This window comes from Acanthopagrus latus, chromosome 14 (assembly GCF_904848185.1).
Source record: "Acanthopagrus latus isolate v.2019 chromosome 14, fAcaLat1.1, whole genome shotgun sequence".
Classification (NCBI taxonomy): domain Eukaryota; kingdom Metazoa; phylum Chordata; class Actinopteri; order Spariformes; family Sparidae; genus Acanthopagrus; species Acanthopagrus latus.
In genome coordinates this window covers 19,640,515-19,659,241 of record NC_051052.1, presented here as the reverse complement: position 1 = coordinate 19,659,241, position 18,727 = coordinate 19,640,515, and the positions used below count along the sequence as shown (strand labels likewise).

General features: G+C 43.7%; 1 protein-coding gene across 24 annotated transcripts in view; it reads right to left on the bottom strand.

Annotated features, from left to right (window-relative positions):
- celf2 (cugbp, Elav-like family member 2) overlaps window positions 1-18,727 on the bottom strand; it is a 201,959-nt gene that overhangs the window by 34,627 nt on the left and 148,605 nt on the right. For all 24 annotated transcript variants that reach the window (XM_037121495.1, XM_037121497.1, XM_037121500.1 and 21 more), the window contains 2 exons: window positions 14,388-14,436; window positions 6,843-6,977 (listed from right to left, as the gene is read on the bottom strand). In XM_037121495.1, the coding sequence (XP_036977390.1) occupies window positions 6,843-6,977; window positions 14,388-14,436 (184 nt within the window). The remainder of the gene's footprint in view (window positions 1-6,842; window positions 6,978-14,387; window positions 14,437-18,727) is intronic.

Genomic DNA, 18,727 nt, shown 5'->3' with positions numbered 1-18,727 from the left:
AACTGATAACGCGTCCTCGCGGATGCCGAGCGTCGCCACAGTGATATTATAATCTCGAGTCTGTGGTAAAGAAATCTACAGCTCGGTCCTCGTAGGGAAGCCATGGAGGTCGACCGTGCAAGCGGCTTTTTAAGACCCATATTTACCCATCATACAACTGAAGCTACGCAGGCCTACGTAAGTGTTTTCCTGAAGACGACCAAGCTGCAGATCCGGTACGCCGTCGTTGGGACACTGCAAACGCTTTGGGAATTGGCGGCAATCGACCTAATCGCTTATTTAAGTATGAGAAACTGTTAAAACCTCGTTAACCAGATGTACCAGACGTGTTCATTCGGCCCACATATCACGTGGAATGATGGTGCCTGGAGGGGGTCCATCCCTGTTCGCCAGGCCATGCTAGTGCTGGATGAACGTGTCTGGTGTTGGGTTTAGATCTGGGCCATGGTGATTTATTATCTATCTGGCGTGTTTCTTCAGAGTCGTTTCGGTGCTCTATAACAGATCGCCTCACCACAAAACATTGACACCTGTGGTCGTTACAACCCCTACAAATTACCATCGGCGGAAAGTAGGGGAGTGTTTTGGTCCTGCAAAGCCTCTTGGGAAGCAGGTGGAGGTGAACGATTGGGTGTCCATCACGGCCTAACCTGCACAATGGTGCGTAACACTGGGGGTGCTATGAACATTAGCTGACAGTTTGAATATTTGGGAAAATGCTGAACTATATCTCAGTTTCCAAAATGTTTCTTGCATGTTTCAGCCAGGTAACTACGTTCTGAAGTTTGCTCTGCCTTTGCTGACCTCCTGACCTCTATCGGATCATGGAGCAGTTTTGTTACAGGTGACTTCCTGTTTTGTTTGTCTCATGCACCCTTAAAAAAAAATTATAATCTTTACAGGAAGACTCGTGTCAACCAAAGGAAAGAGGTTGAAGTTTGATCCCTGGTATTTCAAGTCGATGCAGGAGGAAGCATTTGATGAACATTTAATCATGCTGTCAAACCCATTTACAGCTTTCACTCTCAACATTATTATTACTTTGAGCTGAATGTACCTGCTTTTTATCTCGTATGAAACATATTTCACCTCAGTTATTTCAATTCGTCCGTCCTTGCCGACTGGAAGTTACAGTTTACTCACCTTTCATATAAAACTGGCCTCGCCGGCTTAACGTTAGAGATGTAAGGTTTTGATAAAAAAATAGAGAGAGGCTCAAGGTTATCAGATTCTGCAGCACTGACCTAGCAAACATTCTGATGTGTCCTTTACGGCGCCGGGCTGCTGCGCTGGTGCCGGTGTTTCTGCAGATAGGACATTTGAAAAAGGGGTCATTTTTTCCGACTCATTCGGGGGGAACTGTCTATTTTCGACGGGCCACAATCTGTCAGTTAACCTCGTAGTTTCCAGGAGGTTGTCCCTAGAAGTGGATCAGCTCTGGAGGGTGGGGGTGGGGGCTTCCATTTGGGTTACACTAGCTCTATTTATAAAACTAGTCAGCTGTGACGTCGTTGGGTCATCATCTTAACGGAAACTCCTGGGTTTGTCTCCAACTTGGCAGACGGAAGACAAAGCATTTCTATCTTTAAGCCTCTAAATAAAGACGTCCTCCGCGTCTGAACTTTGATTCATTAATGTCGAAAGCTGTTAATGAATTTAAAAAAAACAACAACAAAAAAACCCCCACAACAACTTTTTCAAAGCCCTGCTCTCTGGGCTGGTTCTGGTTTGCATGTCTTAGCGCAGAGATGGGACGTGGCTCGAGCTCTAAAAATACCTCACGGGCCGCATTCTGTCGTCAGCGGAGAACCAAACAGTCCTTTAATGAAAGTAGGGTAGCTCCCAAGGCCCAGCCATCCACTGGTGGTGTGATCCATATTTTATTAATAGCGGGATGGCGGAGCGCTCTTCTGATTGATACCGCGGTTTAATAAGAGCTCAGCAGTGCAGCAAGGTGGGACTGAGGACCTCTGGGACTCTGCAGAAATCCTTAAAGAGCTATGTGTTGCCAACCTGGTTAGCGGGTTGTTTATTCGCCCGCCAGACCCCAAAACTGGACTTAGCGTCGCCATCGTTTCCTCTCTGACTTGCGTCAGACGCTAAGTGGATTCTATCAGTCGTAGGGAAACGAGGATTCGGCCATCGCGTCTGAAATATTCATGAGGACAAAAGAGAGAAGCTGAAAAGGGATGGAAGAAGGAATCGGAGGGAAGGGGAGGGAAGGAAGCCGATGTGGGATGTCTGGGGAAAAAAAAAAAGAAAAAAAGAGGACAAATTGATGCGAGGGAGGATTCTAGGACAAGCCGGGGCGAGGAGATGTGAGACAGGGAGGGGTGCTGGTGCTGGTGCTCGTGTGAAGAAGCAAGGGAACATGGGAGTTTGAGTCAGTTTGAGGGGCGGTTTCTAGATAAGAGACAACCTTGAGGAGAGAGAGAAGTGAGAGAGAGAGGAGACACATCGAGAAAATACGATAAAAAACATCCATAACATCCGACAAGCACAGAAATAAACAACAACAACAACAAAAAAACAATATAGCGACAAGATCCACATTGAACCTGCGTGACGATGACAATGACAGCTCGTGTGACAGGAGGAGGAGGAAAAAGGAGGACAGAGTTTTTTTTTTTTTAAAGCCCCTCCATCTCCTCAGCACATAGACACCACAAAGGGGGAGAGAGGGGGAGGAGAGGGGGGAGGGAGGGAGTATCGGGAAGGTAGTAGAAAGTGGGGAGGAGTTGTTGATGATGGAGGGATGGGAGTGCTCCATGTTCTCGACGCCACCATCCGCGAAAACTCCGCGACTTCTGTCAACAAATCCGATTGTGTGGACTTCTTGTTGATTAAGAGCGCGTGTTGTGGCCTTCAGGCACGCCGATGACGACCAAACCTTTAATTAAACAGGTAGACTGTTTGCCTTTCTCCCGGTGTGAAGGCAGCACGAAGCCCCTTCTTCCAAAATCAAGTGAAGCAATTTAGAGTTTTTTTATTATTTCTTTATTTTGTGAGACGTCGCCACACTCGGAGTCATGATTAAATGTGCTCTCGTGGTCGCAGATGATTTGCCGTCGGCGCTCTGAGAGACTCCTGCCAAGAGTCAGAGTGGCCAAATCAGCGCTTATGTCTTCGAGAAACTGAAAGCAAATGATCGCTGTTATGTGGATTTGCTCTTTCTTTTTTTTTGTTGCAATCTTTGAATTCTGGTTTCGAGGGCTGAAATTCAAACCACAGTCTGATTTTTCACCTGCTCTTTGAACAGAAACTTGTCTTCTTGTGTTGGCTGCATTTAGCATTTGAGTCTTTTCTCGTATCACAAAAAGATTTCCTGAAAGCAAGGCATCAAAGAAAAGTGTTCACTGGTACAGTACCGGTATATTCTACGCTCAGAACGAGAATAAAGCTAAACTTTATTTAACTTTAGGTTCAGAGGATAGTAGGTCGGGTCGGCAGCCATCCCAAAGCGTCTCGAACATTTTCCATCAAATTCATTGAAAAAGTTTTTGCACAAAGCTTTTCTATCACATTGAGTCAGTTTGATTCAAACTGTTACTTCAGCAGAAGAGGTTTTGTTTCCACCTGTTCGTTTGTCATCACGATTTCGATAAAACTACTAGACGGGTCCAGTGTGTACTGAGGTGGCTGGTATCCATGAGTTTGGATGCAATTTTATGCAGATCCTAAAAGAAAAATCCGATTTAATAGCTCTGAATATGTTTTACTTGGTTTTGGATCGGACTTGATTGAACTACAGAGGACTGCTGGGCCTTGGCGGAGGTATACGCTCTACTGAGTACCCTTCTAGTTAGGTATAAAGTCAAGTGGGGCTCTTATGCAAGTGTTTTACACAGTTATACACAGACTCGACATGATAGAAAAAGTGCAGAAGTGTAACAAATATACATTTACAAGCCATTTATATTTAATTAACTGTTAACAAACAATTAAATGCTTCTTAACTCATTTATCAAGCAGCTGTTTATTTAAAAGTTACATCTGATGTTATATTGGCTCTTAACACCCGACCGTACTTCTTTATTTGGAATCTGCAGATTGTCATGACTTTATATTCTGTTATTCTTGTGTTTGTTACACTTCACCAGAGTTTGCTTGTTGTTTAAAAAGCGTGTTCTCCCTGTGACCTGCAGAGCGACAGGAGCAGCGCTGATCACAACGACGACTCCTCCATGTTTGTTTTGGTCTTTTTCTTCCTCCCAATTAAGGAAAAGGAAAGAAAAAAAAAGAACACGAGGCTGCTCGAATCGCGGCTTTGACACTGAAATCCCGCTCTAATACATCCGCTGGACGGCGCGTACTGTAAATGCAACGAGCAGCAACACGTCTCTCCGATTTGGGAGCCGGAAAAATGCCCGTCAGCCTCGCTGTGGAGGCATCAAAGAGCTTAGGAGTGGCTTACAGTGAGGCTAAACTGGAACGGCGGGGAGGGTGAAGGATATGAATGGAGGTCAGGAGGTCGGAGGAGGAGGAGGAGGAGGAGGAGGAGGAGGAGGAGGAAGGGAGGTGATCTGGGGGCTGAGGCTGAGAGAGCAAGAGGGGGAGAAAAAAGAGAGAGAGAGAGAGAAAGAGAGAGAGGCAAAAGAGATATATAGAGCGAAAAAGGAGAAGCATGTATTCACAGTGGCAGCAGCAGCCTCAAGGTGTCGCTCCAGTTCATTTGTATTCACTCCTTCGTGTGGTGTGACTCCTGTTCAATCCTTGAAGAAAGCAGCTGGTTGAAAACAGGATCTGATACAACGCCTTCAGCGGACGCAGAACAAAATATATATATATATATATATATATATATATATATATATATATATATATATATATATATATATATATATATATATTCGGGTCGACCCAGAAACTCTCTGATTCACTGAGAAAAAAACCCCCTGCAGAGCTTAAAAACACGAGGCAGCGAGAAGACGTTTGGGGTTTGTTCAGTCACTCTTCACTTTTCAGTTTCCACACCGGGCTGCACCGCAGAGTCGTTCTACAGACGGTTTAACGCTGCAATGTGCACACTAAATTTTAACGTCCCGAGACTAGTTTAAATAAACTGATGAAACCTGGACAGATTCAGCATTTCTTCGACTTTAGCTCTGCCGTTTATTGTTTTTTTTCTTACCGTCTTCTCACGTCTTTGGTTTGGTTCCTTAAAGCGTTAAATTATTTCTCAGGGATGCCGGCAGTCAGTCACAGCTGAGGATGCTTCATTAAAGTAAATGTATTAATTTGAACGGCCGGGTTAACATGCATCTGATCATTATTAGGAATAATTTACCATGTTTTGTGCGACAGCTGACGGCAAACTTGAACACCGACATATTACGGGTGAAAAGGAGCCACGTCGAGATGACGAGGAGAAGTTCCCCAGACTCCCTTTAAAAATCGTTCAATTTTGTGAGCTGTTGAGTTAAGATAGACTTTATAAACATTGTGAAGGGCTGTTTCTGATGTATTATTAATTTTGTGGGCCTTTTTGTAGATTCAGCATATGTTACAGCCTCCTTTTAGATGGTTATGGTTACTAAACACAGGATGCAGTAACAGTACCCCTTCAAAATATTTGCGGCACTTGGGGATGTGAACCCTGAATTGAAAATGACCTAATCCCTGTAAAAGACACGGTAACAGCTGCTAGCTTGTTTACGTTCGCACCATTCGATGATGCTGTGGTTTATTTTGACTGCCTAACAAGACCTTGCAAGTATTTTTTTGTGGCTGACTTTGACTGCGGAGCCCTTCAGGTGCCGGACAGAGACAGTAGTCATAGTTTGAAGCTCAGGGCCACTGATCGAGACGCCGTACTTGAGGAGGCGGGACTGAGAACGTGTTGGCATCTGGGACGCCACATTTGCCAACTATTACGACGACATGCACAGAGCACAGCGAAGCAGAAGAGGACAGATGTTTGATTCATTTCAGTGACTATCGGCGCTGATTCAGAAGCATCAGATTACTCACCGGCTGCACACTGACACACTCGCAGTGTCTCTGCTGACTGGGAAGGACAAAGACGGAGTCACTGCCCAGTGACCATGAACACTTCAAGGTTGACTCTGATTCAGAAAACATGTTAAACTGTTGCTGTCAGGTCACCGGCACGAAGTCCGACATGAAACGCTTCAGGACTCGTTAACCGGCTCATCTGCAGCGGCGAGCATCTCAAAAAAGAAACAAATACTGTGCAGACTGAGCAGCGACTTTTCCAGGTAAATAAACTGAAGTGTGCAGAGAAATTTAAAGCGACTGTCTCCCGAAGTTCACGTCCTGCCTCCCCCAAAAAAGTTTGAATGTTTCGTGCTGCAGGAAGCCGCTAATCACCACAGTTTACAGTAAACAAACGTCTTCTTTTGACATTGACAGCTCAGGAAAAAAAAAAAAACTTCCAGTAAAAAGGAAGTGAGGAGAGAAAAAAAAACCACGACACACACACTCGGTTGAAAACATGCAAATGAGCCGCTGATTATTCAAAAATACTTTGAAGTTCCCTAAAAACACGACGAGCGGTTGAACTAGAAAGTGGTTGGATTGATGTTTTTTTTTCTTCCTTTACTGGAAAACAATGAGTTTTAAAGAAGTCGTTTATACTCCGACACGCAGCCATTGGCTCAGAGACCGTCTTCAACCAGCCAGCGCTTCAGATACGACAGGATTTGAGTCTGAGTCACGACCCGAGTCGACACAATGAACAGCAGCAGCTGCTGGAGGCCGCTCTGGTAATAATATTCACATCGTGAGCAGCGTTACAGTGTGTGTGTGTGTGTGTGTGTGTGTGTGTGTGTGTTTGTGTGTGTGGGTGTGGAAGTGAGTCCGAGTGACACACACACACACACCTCTGCTCAGTCCGTCGGGCCCTCTGAGGATCCGGCACTCCTCGATCTGTCCGAACGCAGAGAACATGACCCGGATGTCGTTCTCGTTGCACTTCTTCGACACCATGCCGATGAACAACTTCCTGTCTTCAACCGCTGCAGGAGAAGAAGAGAAACAGAGACGTCAGAGAACTTTTACAGCTTTAATACAAAGAGGAGTGGTTCGACATTTTGGGAAAACTGCTCGTGCATCTTCATGACAAGAGTTAGATGAGCAGAGGGAACCACAACAGGATGTTTTCCACGTCTTTTCTTTTTGGTACTGATTAAAAACAGAGGACACAATGCCGTAATTAGCTTGACAGAGTGTCTACGTGTATCAGACTTATAAATTTAATGCTTTCAAACACTTTGTCAACACAATTTTAAACCAAATCTCCAGCGAAAAAGACAGAAACATCATTTAAATACTATGTTAAGTAATATATATCAAGTCATTGCTAAGTTTCATGGAGGGTTATTCTGCATTTTGCCAACAGGTAAGTGAAAGTATGAAGACACTTGTTCAAGGTGGTGGCAGGTTTAAAGATTTGTGGACTTGCAGGCAGGAGAGCCTCATCGATTGTGATAAAATGAAATTAAACGGTGGTAAAAATGACATGCAGGGGCAATAAAGATCTAACGATTTCATATTTAAGACAAATTAATGACTTTGAAGACCTAAGGACATTGGAGACCTCTTTAAGAACCTGCAGACACCCTAACTGGAGCTCAACATGTGCTGGGAGGTGCATCTGTTTCCCTCCGGTCATGTTCAAACCTGGTATTAACATCCGTACTTAGTGATCAAATTGAGATAATGTTAGCCGAATTTACAAGAAAGCCAACTAGTGAAGAATTTGTGATAGGCTATGTTTTGCAAAGTTCATTGTCTGTCTTCTAACTCAACAATACACAAAATTGAGACATTTTCAAAGGGAGTCTGGCGATTTTTTTTTCCACGGGTGACAAAGAAGTAGCATAATATTGCTGACTGTTTCCTTTGTTTGTAAAAAATGTGTAATGTTTATGGTCCTTAAACGTTTGTTCTTTCATAAATCTAGTGTGAACTGTGAAATCAGACATCAAACAGCTGCTAAATGTTGGTGGATAAGAGCCACTTATCGCTCTTCGCTGGGCGAGGCTTAACAAACTGACACTTTTTACAAGGAATGAAAGAGTTTAATGTTTTGTAATTATTGCCGAATTCTCAAGAAGGCACGGATAATCATGAATTTATCATGGAGACTGTTTCACAGAGTTTCTAAAGTATTTCCCAACACCACAACTCTCAAAATTTAGCGATTTTTAGAGGGAGTCCGGGGACTTTCTCTGAGGGCACCAAGTAAGTTGTGTTGAATGGTGACTATTCACTGTATTTGTACAATTTGACACATTAGCTGCCAATAAAATGTCGTCTTTTGTGTTAATGGAGAAATCAGACATCAAAAAGCTGGTAAATGGTGCAGCAATGCCAAGATAAACACACTTTCCACAAGGACAAAAACGTCTTAATGGGTTGCATTTAATGCCAGATTCACAAAAAGGGAATGGACGATTTAGAATTAAGCAGTAGCTGTTTTGCAAAGTTTGTTAAGTCTCACCTCACTCGAAAAATCTCAAAAATGCACATTTTGTGAAGGGAGTCTGGTGACATTGTGGTTACATGATCGGTTGAAATGCACATGGGGATAACACAGGCAGGTTTAACGAGTCTAAACATGTTCACGTCCACAGTTTCTATCAGATACAACACCGCCGACGTCAAACTGAAATAGTAGCGGAGACAAAAAAGAACAAAGAGAATTAAAAGAGAAAAAGACAAAATAGAAAAAAAAAAAAGATTAAAAAAAAACAAAAAAAAACGTGGAAAAATGGAATGAGACAGAACAAAACACCAATCAAAAGAAACAGTCAGAGACAGAAAAGAAGAAGACAGTGGGGGAGAGATGAACACAGGCAGAGTTCATGTATTTCATCATGCCATCTGCGAGGCTCTGATCAATGTCTCATTATCACTTCAACGCCGACTGCTCGCTGAGACTCTCCGGCTCGTCCTCTCTCACCCTCTTCCTCCCCCCTCGTCTCCCTCATGGGTTCCCCTCTCTCTCCCCACCTCCTCCTCCTCCTCTGACACAATCCCTCCTCCTCGGGTTGCAACGTCGAGGAATGTGAGCCGGCTGCAGGTAACGGTGAGAAAACTTTGAGGTGTGAACTCGGCTGAGAGCGAAATCCTCTTCACGGAAAAAAAAACAAAACACAATGTGTGTGTGTGTGTGTGTGTTGATGTGTTCCCACCGCGTTCAATGTAATGCTAATCCAATTCATTTTTAATGAGGAAACTGTCAGCTCTTACCGCGAGGCGAAAGAGATAAGCGGTCTGTTGCACTCTGGGAAATCAATAGTGCACTTGTTTATTTTGCTGTTTGAATTGTTTGTGTGTTTAAAAAAACAAAACAAAAAAAACACACAAACCGTCGGGATACGCTGCCAAGATAAGTGTTGTTTCAAAAAGCTTTAACTCCTTTGTACACAGCATGAGTGTGTGTGTGTGTGTGTGTGTGTGTGTGTGTGCATCACTCCAGAGGAAGATTACCACAAGTCTAACAGCAATGTAATTAATTTAGTCTGTGTCGATAGAAAAGAAAGAGAGGAGATATCGTTACAATTGACTGTTTTCTGTTTTTTTTTTCCAGACGAGGCAGGCAGGCAGGCAGGCGGGCCCGGGTGATAAGACCCATAAAGCCGGCTCTGGGATGATCTGGAGCGGAGCTTTGCATTCTGGGATAAATCGGAGCAGGAATTGGGCTCCGTGCTGAGCTTTGGACACGTCACGAGGAAGAACGCCGCGCGAGATCTCCCGCTAACGTTCACCTCGGCGTCGGAGCCGCTCGTCCCTCCGTCTCCTCCTCTTCTTCCGTCTCCTCCGCCGACTAAACTAATAAACCCTCGGAGCCGGCCATTCGTCACTGTTACGGCGACTCTAACACTGGGTTTATTAAAGGTCATTACCATTAAGTGGATGGATACGTTACGTATGGCCTGCTCTATATTTCACCATTCTGGCTGTGAGCGGTGGCTGCTTTATTAAGTTCTGCCGTCGTTACCCTGACGGTTATGTCTTATAAAGTCGTATTTCGCCATATTTCAGTGGAGCGGATGATGGCTTTTATAAGGATTCCTCCCCTGCCTTTTGCTGGATGCTGTCATTTTTATTGTATTCGCCCTCCCTCCCCCTCCTGCAGTGGACAGTGATGTAGCAGGAGGCTTATGATGCCACTCAATCGTCTGCGTGTCAGGACAGAAGGACTCGGCTGCGACGTGGAGTCACTTCTTGAATTTCTCCTGCAGCTGATTTTAATCCATTTTTCATATTCTGCTCAATTACTCAGCTTTAAGGGGTCAGGTCACATTTAAAAAAAACACACATTTTCTCACTCAGTCATGCAAACAATCTCAAAAAATGTTCAGATATCTGCTGCTGCGAACTGAAATGGGAACTGATTTATCGGCCCCGACATCGAGTCGAGCCAGTTTGATCTATTTTATTACCGAGTGCAGTTAGAAATGCTCAGTTCCGTTCTTTTCCCTGTCAGCTCTCGATAATAACGGTTATAAACTGGCAGGTAAGACACATATGAACTTTGATTGCATTTCCATTAAGTAATAATCATACATTTTCATCCTTGAGCTGCGGCAGTTTACCGCACTCGGTAATCGACTCGTCAGGGCTTCCCCACAACGAGCTAGCTGCTGCAGGAGAGTGGTGAGTTGTGTTCACTTTACAGTAGAAATCCGGCAAAACTAGCAGATGTTTGATACCTCGAACTCTGTGCTGGGACCCTGTTTGTACTGTTGGTGACGTTTGGTGCTGTTCTGAGCATCATTTGTGGCTTTTTGATGGTGGTTTCTTGGTTAGAGGCACAAACTGCAGTGTGTTGTTATGGTGCGGTCTTTTCTGAGGTTGCTAAAACTACATAAGCTAGCGTTTGGAATACTTGATCTCTTGAGAAGGGGTCTTACTCTGAGTCACGGTGTGTTAGAGCATGGATTAAACTTGCACCGGAATGTCCCTTTAACCTGAAAATAACACCTCAGTGGGCCTTACATCTGTTCGGTGTGCGACACACTCTGTCCTAACATCCTCAGGAAGCTCCCAGATATTAAACAAACAGATCAGTTATTTGGTTAAAATCAAGATTCCTTTGGCACAGATGGGGGGAATAAATCTCACATGAGGTCTCAGGATTAACTACAGAATGGGCTCTAGCAAGGCAAGTTACTGTTAACATTTTATTTTATTTATCTGCAGGACATTTTAGTGGCAAACATCTTGAAATATTATCCCGTGGAGGAATTACCGAGCGAGCCCGAGAGGTCAATAAACTCTCACAGTGCACAAATACAAAAAGCCCTGCTAACATTTGGCTTTTGTCTGATGCTTTCTCCTGTCGCTGAATGCCAGAGAAAAAAAAGAATGGAAAGAAAAACCTGTCTGGCAATAAGGAAGGAGTCGTCCTTCTGTTTTCAGAGGGTTTAATAAGTGGTTATTTAATAAACCTGCATGTTTTCATGATCGATTTTAAGGAGGTGAGACTGTCACTTCCTTAAAATCGCATGCAATCTGCTGACGGAGATTTTAAAAGCTGCCGTCACTTGACCGCCAAAGATGAGTCGGCTCTCAAGACTGTACAGCCGTCTGTCACTTCGTAATCCCGCCGTGCTTCAACAGGGGATCAAACTTCAACTAGAAACTAAAACTCTGCAGAGACAAGCAGGAATTACAACGACGTGTTTCAACAATCTGGCTGAATTAACCCTCGAAAACTGAGTAATTGAGAAGAACCTTAAAATAAAAAAAAAAAAAGAACAAATCAGATTCTGACACCACGGTGGTTGTTCAGTTCCCCCACTAAATACGACTTGAACAACATCGTCGTTCAGTTTCCAAATCTGCCTCGACTAAATATCACAGAACATAATGAACCTGACAAATTACACCGAACGATTGTGCTGCATCAAAATGAAACCAATTAAAACAGATTGAAACACCAGAGCGACAAAATTCAGACCTTGTAAAACCGACGTTTCAGACACAGTGAAGTAAAACAACATGTATTCCTGTGACACTGCATGAACTGTTCTACCATCATTTCGTTAGTGTAAAATATATTTCACATTTTCGGTATTTAAATGTCCTGACATTTTGCAGCCATGTTTGTGGAAATAACGCGTCTGTCTTTGATGAGAAGTCGGGACGTTATCCAGCCGTGTTTATGGCAACAAATACAAATGTTCTTAATGAGAAGTCGGGACATTTTGCAACCATATTTGTGGTCACAAAAACAGATATTGTTGACGAGAAGTCAAGAAATTATCCAGCTGCGTTTGGGGAAAGAAAGTTGGATATTTTTAACGAGAAGTCTGGACATGTTGCAGACGTGACTGTGGCTAAATAACTAGATATTTCTAACAATAAGTCAAGAAGTTTTTGTGACAACAAAACCAATATTTTCAACGAGAAGTCAGGACCTTTTCCAATTGCATTCGTGGCGACAAAACTAGATATTTCTAAACACAAGTCTGGACATTTTGCCGACTTGTTTAGTGCAGCAAAGCAACAATTTTCAATGAGATGTCGGGACATTTTGCAGCTATAATTGTGGCAAATTATACCAGATATCCTCTGATGAGAAGTCGGGACATGTTGTCACCGTGTTAATCGCAACAAAACTGCAACTAAAATGTAATCTGGCAATTGCTTTGACATTTTATCCAATCAAATATCAAGCAACACTTGACTTTATTAGTTCTTGGGTCATACTGCTGTAGGACGGGCGGGGTCAAGGCTCAGAGGTGTCTTTTTAATGTCAGCTGGAGAAATGATATTTATAATTCCAAAAAGATTATTCATCTCTCCCTCTCAGGATTCAGCAGTGCAGGTGAGGGAAATGTTGATAGACGGGTGGAACACAGCTCCACTTCCCTCGGCTTCTCCGGAGCCGCCATGATTGAAAGGTCACGCACACTTTAAAGCAATCAAGTAAAGTCAAATTCCCTCCTTGAGATGATGCTCACGTTTGACTTTGACTACAGAGGCTGAGGATGCTCTGGGTAACATTTGTTCACTACTACTTTTGCCAAAAGGTAAGTGCAAGTAAAAAGTTAAGAGACGGTATGAGGTTCACATCAGGAATGGAAGATGGATACTAGAAATTAGATAAAATATTTGTAGCAAGTAAACTCAAACTGAAGACTTTAAAGACCAATAACTCTTTCAGGACCGGCAGACATCTTGTTTTACAGACGTACCTGCAGCTGAGTGCTGCAGACAGGGAAGAAAAGAAACTGTAGATCTTTAACAAGATGTCAGGACCTTTTGCAGATGTGTTTGTGGCAAAAAAACTGTATAATACTAATGAGAAGTCAGGACATTTAGCAGTCAGGTTTGTTGCACCAACACTGTTTCCTTTAGTGAGATGTCAGGACAGATGTGTGGCAGAAGAGCTCCACAAAAACATTTTAGCCATGTTGCTGGAGAGAAAAACAGTTATTTGTAATGAGAAAACAGGACATGTTGCAGCCATGTTTGTGCCAATAAAACTGGTATTTTAAATGAGAAGTCAGGACATTTTGCTGCTGTGTTTGTGGCAATAAAACTGGATAATCTTAGTGAGAAGTCAAGACGTTTTGCAGTCGGGTTTGTAGCAACAAAACTGTATTATATCAATTAGAAGTCAGGACTTCTTGCAGTCTAGTTTGAGGCAACAAAACCAGATATTTTTAATGAGATTTTTAAAGGTCAGGACTTTTTGTGGATGTTTGTGGCAACGAACAGAAGTCAGGTATTTTGCAGCCATGTGTACGGCAACAAAACCCAGCTGACCAAAATATTTATAGCTCAACAGCCACTTTCTCTGTGTCATCTTTTCATGAGATTTGCTGACAATCAAGAGAAATATAGAGCAACGCCGGTCACATCCTTAAAAAAGGCAGCCCAACGCTTCCCCACTTCCCACAGTCCCGACAGCCTCCTCGTCAGAGCGAGGAGGAGGAAATCAATTCGCAGCTGGATGTGCAATATGTAGTTTGGAAAACGAGGTGATCTGAGGACGAGAGGACGTGTGACGGCGCCGTGTGATGGATGCTTTAAAGCGTGTGAGAGAACGTGCGTGCGGCGAGCGTGAGGGCGCAAACAGCATGTTTGTATGAGCGAGCAGCCACGGGGGAGCGAGGCGGGTTCAGCGCCAGGCCAAAACGATTCAACTTTCACTGACCTCCTTCTGAAGCACCTTAATAATTCATCACACATATAAAAATATATTTATATATTAGTGTTTCCCCCCCATCTCTCTTCTTCTCTGCTCCCCTCTCGCTGTCTTCATATTTTCTCCCCCCAAGTCTCTCGAGCAAACACCCGGGTGAGGCAGCCATTACCAAGCAAATTCAAAACGGCTATTGATGCATGAGTGTGTGATACTGTTGTCAATGTGTGTGTGTGTGTGTGTGTGTGTGTGTGGCACTCACCGTTAGATTTCTCACTGTCTGCGGGTTTCATTTGAATCGGGTGGTGCATCTGTGGAGACAGAGAGGAAAGACGAAATGTTATAAAAACACGCAGTAACACTTATTATTTCAGGTGTCTCGTATAAACATTCATTCTCTTACAGGTGTGTGCATCTCAAACAGGCAGATGTAATATTCAGTTGCACAGTTTTTTGTTTTGTTTTTTCTGTGTGAGACACAAATCTGGCTCAGCCCTTAAACATAAAAAACAAATACTCCTGTCCAGAAGGCGCCTGGAGCACTTTGCCAATTTGCCAACAACACCAGAGATGTTAAAGAACAACAGGAAGCACATCAGGAGAAAGAATACAAACACGAAGAAGGAGAACAAGAGGGACAGAAATTTGACATGTTGGTTGTCAATTACTGCCGAATTTACAAGAAGGCATGGATAATCATGAATTCATCATGGAGATCATCTGATCAAATCAGACACCAAAAAGCTGCTAAATGCTGGCAGGTAGGACGCACTCTGCTACAGCGATCCCAAGATAAACTGACATTTTCACAAGTTTTTTAATGTGTTGCAATGAATGCAGAATTTACAAGAGGCCACAGATGATTCAGAAATTAGCAGTAGCTGTTTTGCAAAGTTTGTGAAGTCTCACCTTGCTCGAAAACTCTCAAAAATGCACAATTTGTCAAGGGAGTCTGGTGACATTGCGGTTAATTGATCAGTGTGTTCACAAACATTTGTTGCTAACATCTGCAGATGATGGACAAGAATATTAAAAAGAAAAGAACAACTCCAAAACGAAGGAGAGGAAGAGGAAGCCTGATGTTTCTTAACGTACGTTTACGTTTAAGTGTCGTCACAAAGGCCTCTCACACGACTGATTCAAAGCCGAAGCACGATGTTTTTCTAACCCTAACCACGCAGTTTTAGTGCCTTAACCGAACCAGAGGATAAGAACAGCGTTATGACAAGAGAGACGTAGAAATTCAACCTAAAGATGCAACGAAAAGAAACGTCTAGTTGAAGTTATCTGTGTTTTTTCGGTGCCTTGTTGCTTTGCGGTTGCACCTGAAGAAATCCAAGAATTTCAGATTTTTTGCTCCTTTGACTTCCAGCTGATGTGGTTACACTTTCACCATCTTGTGTAATATTTTAGGTTAAACTTTGCTGCTCCTCGTTTCTTTTAAACAAAACAGAGGAGAGTTTCTGATCGATTCGAGATCTAGAGATTAGATTATATATATTTTCGGTTGTGGAAAACTGTCGCTCACCATCCATCAGAAACACGATCCGGGTCGACGTCAGTCTGAACGGTCTTGTCTCTATCGTTGTTTTTGAGAATCTGAGATCTAGATTACATGTTTACAGCCGGTGTGTAAACGCCGTCTGACACTTGTGTTTGAATCCTCTCAGACGCCGGATCTCTTTCTCTCTTTCTCTCTCTCCGATCGGCCCGAGAAGCAGTTTAATGGAGCTGAATGATGGATGTGTTTTTAAAGGATGGCGGGTCGTCTCTTATGAAAAACACTTCACAGATGAGGAGGCTTTGTCACCTCCCTCTCTCCCTCTCCATCCTCCTCCTCCACCTCCTTTTTTTTTTCTTTTATTCCCTCCATCTCTCTTTCCTTTATGGGAGATTATGTGGCTGTTTGATCTGCGGAGAGACGAATGACAGTGATTCTCCAAATCTAGCCCGGTATCAATCACACTCAGAGTCAAAATACCAGCCGTACCAGTGTGTGCGTCGGCGCGCGTGTGCGTGTCCGTGTCCGTGCGAGTCCGTGCGCGCCCTGCCTGCCTTACCCATAATGCCCCTGGGCTCAGTCGCGCTGTGACAGAAGGCTTTGATCTTCCAATTCTATCACACACCTTTATCCCAACCCCTCTCCCTCTCGCTCTCGTCCTTATCATCCTCGCTCTCTGCCATTTCTTTTTTTTTTTTCTTTCCTTGTCTCAACAGACCTGTCCCAGACACACACACACACACACACACACACACACACACACACACACCTAGTCTGTCCGTTGGTTAGTTCCCAAACCTGCCTGATGGAGGCAGCCAATGGTGACGGGGGGGAGAAACAAAGACAGACAGAAAGACTGCAGATGAACCATCAATGAAACCACTCAGAAATATGATAGAAACAAAAAACTATCATAGTTTCAGTTTTAAATTCAGGCAGAAACGTCTGCATGTGGGAAAAGAAATAAAAGAGAGAGTGACAGAAAAATTACAGGGAGGAAGAAAAGACGACAATGAAATAAAAGAAAGGAAAAGAAAAGGTGAATATGAGAGATTCAGGGAGAGTTGGACACAGCTGATTTTGTGGTTTGTGATACATTTAGTCGCACGGTTCTTCAAATAGCATGGGTGAAGAAATAAAGACAAAGAGAGAGAGAGAAGCTTCAGAGACAAAGAAAGAGGAAGAAGGAAGAAGAGGAACGGAGATTTGAATTTAATCTAGTGAGAGAGAAAGAACAACCGAAAAAGAAGGAAAGGAAATGACAAAATTGTGATTATGGAACACAAGAAAGTAAAACATCTTTTGCTCTACAATGTTAATCAAGTTAATGTTAATAAAAACTTTTGGATCATCTTTTCAGTGATGTCACAGCGTCTGTTTTGGGCCTTCAGGGCCTCCGTAGTGAACGTTTAACACCATCATACTCTGCAGCGCTGATTCGTCTCAGTTTCTTCCTCCAAGCTCCTTCTGTTGTTCAGTGACTGATATGAATCCCTCCACGTCCTCTGGCTGATTCACAAACCTTTTTTATTTTCTCTTTCTGGACACATCTGCTCGTTCAGGACACGATCACACCCGTCACACCTTAAGAGAGATCAGCTGGAAGTCTAAAACATCCGAGTACATCTTTTTAAAATAAAAATAACTGAAAATCTGGTATTTTTTATTCGTCCTTTCTCAGACAAAGTTCTCCGGAGTCAAACGATGCGTAGCACCCGACGCTGACGGTGGTGAGAGAAGACGGAATAAATACAGGAAGTAAAAAAAACAAATAAATGTTCGAGGTTTCTATGAGAAGAGGGAGAAAGAACGAGAACAATGGATGGAAAAACAGAGAAAAGACTGCGAACCAACAGATGCAGAGAGAGAAACACAAAGAGGGACGAGGTTCAGAGACAACAGACAGACAGTTGATAACCCTTCAGGCTGCAGCCTCACTACAGTATCACCGACAGGAGGAAGGATGCTGGGACATGGATGACACGTGTGAGTGTGTGTGTGTGTGTGTGTGTGTGTGTGTGTGTGTGTGTGTGTTGAAGCCACATCAAACGAAGGAAAGTCGTGTCAAAGCGAAAGAACCTGGAAGTCACATCAAGTCAGTTCTCGTTAATCCGTTTCAAAGTCTGTCCTCTACAACAAACACGAACACAAAAGCCACGACAGCCGCCGCCGCCGCCATTCACTCCTGAAAAGCACAACACACACACACACACACACACACACACTCTGACACACAAACACAAACAGCACACACAGGTACACAAGAACTGCTTTTTCAGGCGTCTCCTCCTCAGGTCCGTCTACCCAGAATGCCCGGCGGGCGGGCGGGCGGGCGGCGCTGTCGGCATGTTTGATCTCGCCGAGCTCCCGCTGAGACCCACGACGTGAGACTCTCCTCCGCCATCCCACAATTCCACAGTGCTTTTTGTTCTCGCCTGGCAGCCCCCACGGCCGCAGTCTGCCATTCATTATGCGCTCAGCGGGAGCTCGCCGAAAAAAAAAAACCTGACTAAGCTCACAGAGAAAACAAAAAAAAAACTTCATACCTGCTGCTGCGCCGGCGTTTAGCCCGACAAACGCATCCGTCTCGTCAGTCGGCTGCTTAATCTACTTCCTGTTTACCCGGTGAGCTCATTCTTCTCTCTGTCCCTAAAACCTCTCCTGTTCTCTTCCTCTGAGCTCTGAGCTGAGAGTTATTCATGTAAATCTGTAACTGAAATCATCACAAGCCTCTCAAGACAGGAGGAGAAGAAGAAAACAGAAAGGAAGGAAGGAAGGAAGCTAATTCATGGCTAACACCGGCTGCTAACACGAGAAGAAGACTAAAAAGAAAATGGTTGATTACTCCACAAAGCAGCCGAACGGTTAACGGCACAAACTCACACCGAATGTAATTTCACTGATGTTTTGATTATCACGTCGGCAAAGAAAAGTTTGCGCGCTCTTTAAGCAGCTTATTAATCTGCTGGTGAGGCATCCGCGGCGCACTCCAACTACTGAAGTGTCGCCATTTGTTTTTCTAATCATTTTTCGGCGCACTTGAATTGCCTTATTACAAAACCGCACAGTTCAGTTGTGATCGAGTCGAGTCACGCTGGGCG